At 41.8% G+C, this 9,159-nt stretch overlaps 1 protein-coding gene across 1 annotated transcript; it reads right to left on the bottom strand.

Moving 5' to 3' along the window:
• Window positions 1-3,110: 3,110 nt before the first annotated feature.
• LOC134058045 (toll-like receptor 7) lies at window positions 3,111-8,899 on the bottom strand. Its single transcript, XM_062515115.1, has 3 exons — window positions 8,809-8,899; window positions 6,687-6,826; window positions 3,111-6,261 (listed from the first exon to the last, which is right to left on the bottom strand). Exons 1-3 carry the CDS (start codon window positions 8,882-8,884, stop codon window positions 3,121-3,123), a joined length of 3,357 nt encoding a protein of 1,118 aa, XP_062371099.1. The 5' UTR covers window positions 8,885-8,899; the 3' UTR covers window positions 3,111-3,120.
• Window positions 8,900-9,159: the final 260 nt, after the last annotated feature.

Below are 9,159 nucleotides of genomic sequence, written 5' to 3'. Positions count from 1 at the left end.
CCCATTTCCCCCGCGGAGTTCGGACGAGAAGGACGATCGCTGCCTGTGTCCCATCCCTGCCATCCCAGCGTCGGGAAACCACCATCAGACCCTGCCCTGCTGCCTTCTCGCTGTGAACTACCACCATCCAGCACTCTACTGAGCATTGGGACCGACACCGTGAGCGGAGAGCTCTCTCTCCATCTCTCTCTCCCCTGGGACAGCGCTGCCATCACCCCCAGCCCTCCTGCAGCTCTGCGGGACCTGCCCGCCCCCAGCACCGGGAACTGCAGCTCAGGGAAAAGGTGCCTGCAGCCAAAAAACACTGGGACTGAGTTACTGTTCTGTTTGTGGGTAATTTCATAGCTGTTGTTGTTCTTGTTTGTCTTGTTAAATATACTAGTAAAGAACTGTTATTCCTACCCCCATATCTTTGCCTGAGAGCTCTCTTAATTCCAAAATTATAATAATCGGAAGAATCACATTTTCTTTCAGTCCAAGGGGAAGCTTCTGCTTTCCTTGGCAAACACCTGTCCTTCAAACCAGGACACATGCCCAGTATATAAACTGGTGGAGTAACACAGAAAGGGATCTGACTGTGGTTTGGAGATGGGTCAGTAAGCCGGTGGTGAGCTATTCATTGTCTATCACTTGTCATTCATGGGTTTTCTTTCTCTCTCTCTCTCTCTGTCTGTCTTTCTCTCCTCTTTTTTTCTTACTATTTTAGTTGTTGTTGCAGTATTATATTTTATTTCATTTTAACTACTAAACTGTTCTTATCTCAACCAGCAAATTTTATGTTTCTTTTCTGATTCTCTTCCCTCTCCCATCGGTGTGGGGAGAAGTGACTGAGTGATTGTGTGATGCTTAGTTGCCAGTTGGGGTTAAACCACATCTTCCCAAGTCACCCAACTTTGCCTTCACAGACCATGTCCTTCCTTAGCTCCAGAGAAAGATCCCTGGTCAGCCAAGCCAGCCTTCTGCCTCACCAGTTTGACTTCAGCATTTTGGAAATACATGCTCTTGTGCCCTGAGAAGGTGGTTTTTAAATTTTTGATCACTCTGGTAGATCCCAGCATCTTCAAAACCATTTTCCCAAGGGGCCTTACAAATTACTTCCCTGAGAAGCCTGAAGTCTACTCTTCTCACATTCAGAATTTTGCTGGCTATTTTCCCCCTGTCACTAGATATTTTAAATTCAACTGCTTCACAGTCCAGAATGTCCACCAATCACCAATTAACTAATGAGACCTTCTTGTCAGCAAGCAACAAATCAAGGAGGATACCCTTCCTAGTCACCTCCCTTAGCACTTGTATCAATTTATACTCATTGCTACTCATCTCATATTAATCCTGTTTGTGCTGCTCAGTGGAAGAGGATAAAATACCTCTTCTCTCAACCTCAGAAAGGCTAAGTGACCTGGTGTTCCTGCCCTTGTCAGTGAACCTGAGAAAGAGGATCTGCTCCAAATAGACACTTTGTGGGGAGGCAGAGGGAGATGATGTGTGAGTAACTGTGGGATAGAGGTTCCTGTTTCAAGTATTATCTTATGGAGAGAGTCACATCACAGCTCATGTAATCATAGTTTGAGATACAGACTGTTTAGGCTTACAAACAAAACCACCAGAAATACACATTATTAAAATATAACTGTAAAGCTCCCAGTTTATAACCAGGCCCTCATCCTTTTCTTACTTCTGTATTCAATCAATAAAAAATGTGAAAAATTGGGAGGGAAATATCCTTCTTGTCTGTAATATTAATATATGAAGTTTTTCTGACTTCGTGCCAAAAAAAAGGACCAGACAGAACACTTGGATGAGGAAATACAGGTGGTATCTGAAATAAACAAGTTTAAAGCAGTTAACAGTGACAACATCAGCAGGAGAAGTCACCAAGACTAGTTTCCAGAAAAGAAAAAGGACTTTGAGCAAGAGGGGAGAAGCTGCTCAGACTGCTGCAGACAGAAGCATCCAGAAAGGTGAAAATGTGCTGCTTCTCCCAAAACAGACATCACATCTAGCAGAGGACCTGCCTATATCATGCTCAGAGGTTTAGGTTGCCATTACAAAAGGTTTCACTTGAAATACTCTCCTGTGTTCAGTGAGTCTGTACTTTGAAACAGAGTGGGGAACAGACAGAGGTGTTTATGTTCCTTCACTTTTTCAGGATGTCCCTAAAGTCAGACCTATTCCTACCTCAAGTGTTTAATAGTGCCCGATCAGCTGCTGTGGGAAAGGGACCTGCCTATGGAACAAGGAGATGAAGGAGGGCTTAAGGCTGCTCTGGAGAACCATAGCACAAGCTAAAGAAACAGTGGAAAAAACGTTTTCCTTGTGTGACCTGATCTTACATGGCTTGCACTTCCAAATTCTGTATAAACGTTCTTCCTGGGGACTTGGTATGTCCTCAGGCCTCAGCCCTGGCTAGAGCAGCTAAAACCCAGCTGATATAGAAAAGGTGGTCACTCAGGGCTTGGGTGGAAAAGGTCCTCAAACTAACAGTACAACATTAGAGAGGAGCCCTAAAGTCTTTAGGGAGGAGCTAGTGCAGCCAACAGCCAAAGAGGCAGATGAAAGGCAAAGTGAAAAATTTATTTGGAAATTAGCAGTAAATGTTTCTGAACTTCTGCCATGATGCTGTAGTATAGCTGCATGTTCCTCCTTTCTTACCACCTTTTCCACTTTCACTTTTTTACCTATTACCTTCCTTTATTTGTCAATTCTCACTTCCTCCTTGGTTTACTTGATTTTCTCCACTTGCCTTGTGTCTATTCCTCTGCCTCTCTGCTGTCCTGCTCCCCCTCCTTGCTTTCAGAGAGAGGCCTACAAGCCCTAGACCTATAGAATCTCATCTCACATACCTTCCCATTTAAACATCTTCCCTTACTGTGCAGTGATCAGTGCCAAGCAAGGTACCCCTCAACTAAACATCAGTTCTAACAACAGTTTCTATTAAAACTTGTCAGAGCACAAGCAAATTATTGGATTTTAAAGAAATTCTCCCTTACATTGTGGGGTATAACATCAAAGACATAAATCTTCCATACTTTGAGAGTTTCTTCAAATGAAGTTCAGAATCCTTTGTTTAGGATATTTTGATCCTGTGTATCAAAACAATATTTAAGGGAAAGGGTACAGCTAAACAGTTTCTTTGAGAAGCTTGTTGTAAGTCAGAGAATTGCTGGTAGCTATGGCATTTTTTAGGCATTGCCAGAAGTAGGGCTGAGACTGAGGATTAGTTGGCCATTCCAGAACTGAACTTCTACACAGCCTCTTCCTCAGACGCACATAGCGGGACTTCTGCAAAACCTTCTCAAGAAATATCAAGATAATGACATCCATTTTTTCATCTAGAAGCCGCTGATGAGCCATATAAAATGTTGTCTTGAAGCGGCCACTTTTAATATACCTGTTGGTCAGTACAAATATGGTCTTTTTGCTCAGCTGAATGCTCTGGGAAAGGTTGTCAAAGACTGGCTGTCCTGGCAGCCAGTCCCTTCCTTCCAGGCATAAATTGAACTGCCGGGCTTTTTGGTTTTCCAGCCTTTCCACCAGTTCTTGCAGCACCCACTCATTGACAGCTGGATCTTCACTGTCATAGGCAACAAAGGCATCGTAGCAAGCACCTGGTGAAGACAAGCGCCGATAGCCCTTCAGCTTGGCAGTGCAGTAATGGTAGCTATACCACACATCCCAGAAATAGAGATGGCTCATCACTGTGAACACCATCAAGCCAAGGATGGCTGAAGCTGACAGAGCGTACAGGATCAAATACGACGTGTCCAGCTCACAGGTGTACAGATCCAAGAAAACCACGCTCCTTCCCTTATGTGCCCCTGGGCCAGCACAGGTCACGTCTGTGGCCAGAAGAGGAATGGTCACCTGCGTCCGATTGATCCACCAGACAAACCACACAGCCTCACAGTTGCACTTGAAAGGATTGCCATGCAAAAGCAGCATCTTCAGGTTGTCAATGACATTTTCAGGGAAGCTAGATCTCTTAATTATTTCAATCTTGTTTGAGCTGAGGTCCAAGTACCTCAGTTGAAAAGCACCTCTGAGAAAATATTTGGTTAACCGCTGAATGCGATTGTTTCGGAGCATCAGTTGCTGGAGAGATGAAGTGCAATTGGACAGTTCCCGGGGAACAGTAGCCAGAAGGTTATTGCTCAGGTCCAGAGTTACTAGGTTCCTCAGAGAGGGGAGGTTTCCCCAGATGAAACTCTTCAGCTGATTATTTGTTAAGTTGAGGACCCTGAGACTGGGAGGCATTTTTTCAAAAACATCATGAGGCAAAAAACTGAGTGAGTTGAAGGAGATATCCAGTTCTTCCAGGCTGGTTAGATTCTCAAAGAAGGAAAAATATTTTTCATTGCCATCCATCCATAAAACATCTAAGCGATTTCCTCTGAATTCTAAAATTCGAAGAGATTGACTTTCTATTCCTGTATCAATAGTAGTAGAAATTTCATTCTCATTCATCATCAGCTTCCTCAAATGGGGAAGGTTTTTCATAAAACTTAGCACGTGAGAAACACCTTCTGCCAGAAAATAATATTTGTTATTGCTCAGATCTAGAATTTCTAAATGTTTGAGTTCTTTGAAAGCATTTCGGTATAACAAATCAACCCTGTTGTTAGAAAAATCCAGATATCTCAATCCAGACAAGTAAGAGAATTCACTTCCATTTAAAGTTTGACTTATTGCGTTATCTGACAAGTTGAGACATTTGAGAGAGCTAAGTCCCTGGAAGTCTGAGGGATTAACAAAAAATACATTGTTTCTACTTAAATCCATAGTTTTTCCATAGTTAAGGCAATCTTCCTTAACTAAAGGTTGGTAGGAAGAAGCCTCTTTGTCTTTGGAGCGGCAACTTCTCTCATATACATCATACCTGAAATAATGCATCTCTTGTTGTACTTGCCTGTTGTACTGCTCTACTGAAATGCCAGGGTTAGAGCAAAATCCATAGAAGTTGCTTTCCCCTGAAGAAGGAGAAATTTTATTCACTGAGAGGTCAATGAACTTAAGAGCTGGGAATTGTTCAAACACTGTCAGGTCTGCAATTTTAATAAAATTAGTCCCAAGATCCAACATGGTTAGATTCCTAAGAGTGAGCAGTGGATGTAGATCTTGTGCTCTCAGTTCTTTAAAGACATAACCCTTGAGCCCCAGTATTTCCAGGTTAGAGAGGGAAGAAAATGTCTTAGAAAGATTCAAGTAGGGAGAATACACCTTCAGTTCAAAGTTAAAGGACAGATCAAGCTGCACAAGGCTGGGGATAAATGTCAAAAACTGAGCGTCTCCAATCTCCCTCATGAGGAAATTTTGGGAGAGGTCAAGTTCTTTGAGATTCTTGATGTTTTTAAACCAGCTGCTGGGTATGCTCTGAAGAGAGTTACTGTGAAGCCGCAAAATTCTTAAATTTTCCAAGGAGTCAAAAGCCTTTGAATGTATCTGAATCGAGCTCTTGGGACAGGGAATGCAGGGATATGGGGCATTATAGCAACGTGGGCAATTGCCACTTAGGTCAAGAATTTCTAGGTTGGGAAGGTCACTTAAATCCTGTTCTTGAATCTCTTGAATCATGTTGTTGTAAATATACAATTCCCTTAAAGTAGAAGACAAGTTGGGTGGAATTTGTGTTAAGTTGTTGGCCTTCAGGGACAGTATTGTCAACTTCTTCAGCCCCAGAAAGGCTGTTTTCTCAATTTCAAATGAAACATTGCATGGATTGCGGTAGTAACAGTTCTGTCCAAGATACAATACCTCTATGTTTCCTAGCTCTGAGAAGCTGGCTTCTTGGATAGAAAAGATACTGTTTGCTTCCAGGCTTAGCACGGTTAAAGTGGCAGGAAGACCTCGGGGTATTTCTGCCAGCTGGTTTGCATCCAAATACAAGGACCTCAGTCTTGTCAGGGCAGCAAAACTACTATTCTCAATCTTCAGTTGGCTGGTGCACACATGATCTTTGGGCCCCAGTTTGACAGGCACACAGTTGCATCTGAAGTCAATCTCCTCGAGGTTTTCAAGATGACTGAAGGTTGTTGGGTAGATATGGGGAATATGGTTAATGCTCAGGGTAAGGTTGGTAGCGTTTCCAGGGATCCCTCTGGGCACTTCTGTAAGGCGCCGGTCCGTGCAGTCCACTGTCACAGTACCTTCTGAAGAGTTAACATCACAGGGTAAAGTTTTGGGGAACCAAGACCCTGACAGCAGCACTGGGAATATGAAGAGCAAGATCAATGGCAATGCATTGGGCATCTTTGCACAAGGTACCTAAAACCAAGGAAACACAGAGGTATTAGTTTAATGCAATGAGAATATTTCACCTATACACTGGGTCAGGCCAATTATACAGGTAAATTCTGGTTCTTGTCTCACACTGACCATGAAGAGATGTGCAGGTAGTATTGTAAGTTTCTAGAGGCAAACATTGGCATTTCCATTCTTTTATTTTTTCCCAGAGGACATGGCATTTTATGCATGTAAACAATGTCATGTGACTAATGAAAAAACAAGGTGTGTCTAGCCTAACCAAATAGCCCATGATATCCCAGCAACTACCTGTCTCCATTTTTTATAGCAGAGCAGTGGACCCAGGGCCAGGAACATTAGCCAAGGCAAGTGCCTATGGAACATAGCAGTGAGATGGTAGAGAAACCATGGAGACTTTCTGCACTGCAAGGCAGTTGCTCCATCACATGGATACCCTTTATTGTGCATCTGACCATCACACCACAGTAGACCACAGAGTGTTGTCTGTCACCAGCCATGGACACAGAACCTGCAGTCACAGAGGGCAATACTGGCAGCCACTGTACATCAAAGTCCAGTAGCTTTTCTTCCTTTAAAACAAGGAAGGTGTAGAAGTGATGCCTACACCCAGTAGATATGCTGTTATATATGTAGTAAAGGGATTTCCTTGCGTTTGTGGCTAAGGGATTACTCTGAGCATGTGTACTGACATATGACAACTTATCAGGCAGAAACAGGTAACCCTTTAACCCTCAGTCAGCCAGGTAGAAGAGGAAGTGATGTTGAAGTTTCACAATTCTGTACTTTCCTTGTGCAAAACCTAAAGTCTTTGTAATCTCTTTTTTACTCTTGATATCCCTCCTTTACATATAAGTGGCTGCTCTCTGTCCCCCATTAATGATGGCAGTAACAGAATATTTGACCACAGTCTTGCTTCCACTTCTCCCCAATTATAAATTAGCATTTGAAATCTTCACTGGGAGAGGATAAGAATGCAACCATCTTACACACAAGTCAATGGAGTTATTTCTCTCTCTTCACAAAACCAGGGATGCTTCTTTGGTAAGATTTGCACTGGGAGCACTTACATAGCACTGTACATTTGTATGTTGCAAGTCTAGTGTATTTATCAATTATCTAATAAATTTCACTATTTGTGAATCTGTGTTCATAGGGGTTCTTATTGAACTAAACCAGACTTATAGTGATGAATCAGTAGGACTCACAGCTGGTGAATCTGTGCACAAATGACATGAGGCTTGTAGTACACATTAGACTACTGTTGCATCTGGGAACCTGACCAGACTTAGTTGTACTAAATTGGCTCAAATCAAAAATTAAGTCCAGACACACCCAGCCCCTCTGATTTCTGAGGACCAGCTAGAAACAAGGGACATTATTTTATGCAAAATTGCAACACACTTAATGCAACAGGAGGAAAAGCTAATTAGATTCAACCTTGAAAGATGTGATAAACCAAAATAAACACTGTCCAAGCATTAGAACATAACATGGGCAAGGTATGACGGCAGTCTAGATTGAAGACACAAACTTACTACATGAACTTGTATGCAGCCATTGAATTCAGATCCTTAATTTTAGGTGCTAATCCAAGTTTCTCACTTTATTGTCATTAACCTAGGCTTCACTGACATTCAAGAGAAAGGAGGAAGGATGAGAGAGAGACAGACTGAGAGATCTCTCTCCAGCTGCTGCTTGACTCTGAAGATGGAGAGAGCTCTGACTGCTACACACCAAGCAGAGTAACACTGCACATTTAGGTTCCTGGAATTAGATGCAAAGAACCTCGGGTCTGAAAGTCTTCATGAATATATTTGTAAGTTTCTCATGTATTTCAGGTTTTTTAGGGACCTAAGTGTTGTTGCAAAGCCAGCCTAGTCTTTTGTGCTTAATTTCTTCTTATATTCTTCCCTTTCCTGATAATCTTTTTAGTGCATTAGCTATTTAAACTGTGAAGAGTTACATTCTGGTGCTGTATCTGGCTATTTGCATGTGTAAAACCTTGCCTCCATTATAGTGCTAGAAAAATTAAAAATACTTCTAAATAAGAGCAAAAAGCAATGCTGTCTTGTGCAATGTCTGCAATAAGAGGCTTGCTTAAAAGTCCAACTAGAATGTGTGAGCTGTTCTTTTCTCTGTGATCTACACTTGGCTTTGTAAGAAGTTTGAAAAAAACCTGATCTACTGATCTTAAGTGCCATGTGCATAAACCCTTAATGATTTAGTGTGTTCTTCAAATATTCAGCAACAGTACAGCTACATGTTTCTGAAGGAAGGTTTTCTGCTTGGGTTCCATATATTTGTTCATGGGGGAAAGGCTAGAGAAACACCTCAGAAATTACAGCAAATATAGAATATATTATGCTCATTCTGAAGTATAGGAATACAGACAAAACCTTTCCTTTCATAATTTTTTGCAGCTTCTAACCATAACAGTAAACTACACCATTTAGAAAACAGAAAAGCAGAATATGTTCTTGAAAATCTTCCATAACAGTTCCAGTCAAAAATGTCTAAGAGCAAATTTGAAATGAAAGTTTAACATACCATATTCTTTGTGCTTCCAGGTCTGACGGATTAGATTCTGCAAGAGACTATAAACTGGAGCAGAAGAGAACAGCATCAAAGTGTTTTCCAGTGGTTCAGCTGAGGTGCAGAGGAAAACATAACATGACGTAATCCACTCAAGATGACAGCAATCTACACTGTATCTTCTTTTTCTTCATCTGAACACCAAAGGAAGGCAACTTCAAAGTCCTTAATGAGAGAGTATGAGATTAATCAGCTAGGAGACAAAGGCATTATGAAAGGGTAGTATTCATGTGATCAACAAAGATTGCAGAAGCTCAAGTTCCTTTTTTTTTTTTTTCCTTTTTTACTGGAAGCAGCATGAAGGGA

Source organism: Cinclus cinclus, chromosome 2 (assembly GCF_963662255.1).
Source record: "Cinclus cinclus chromosome 2, bCinCin1.1, whole genome shotgun sequence".
NCBI classification, from domain to species: domain Eukaryota; kingdom Metazoa; phylum Chordata; class Aves; order Passeriformes; family Cinclidae; genus Cinclus; species Cinclus cinclus.
The sequence above is the reverse complement of the archived record's forward strand: the minus strand, read 5'-3'. Positions and strand labels throughout refer to the sequence as shown.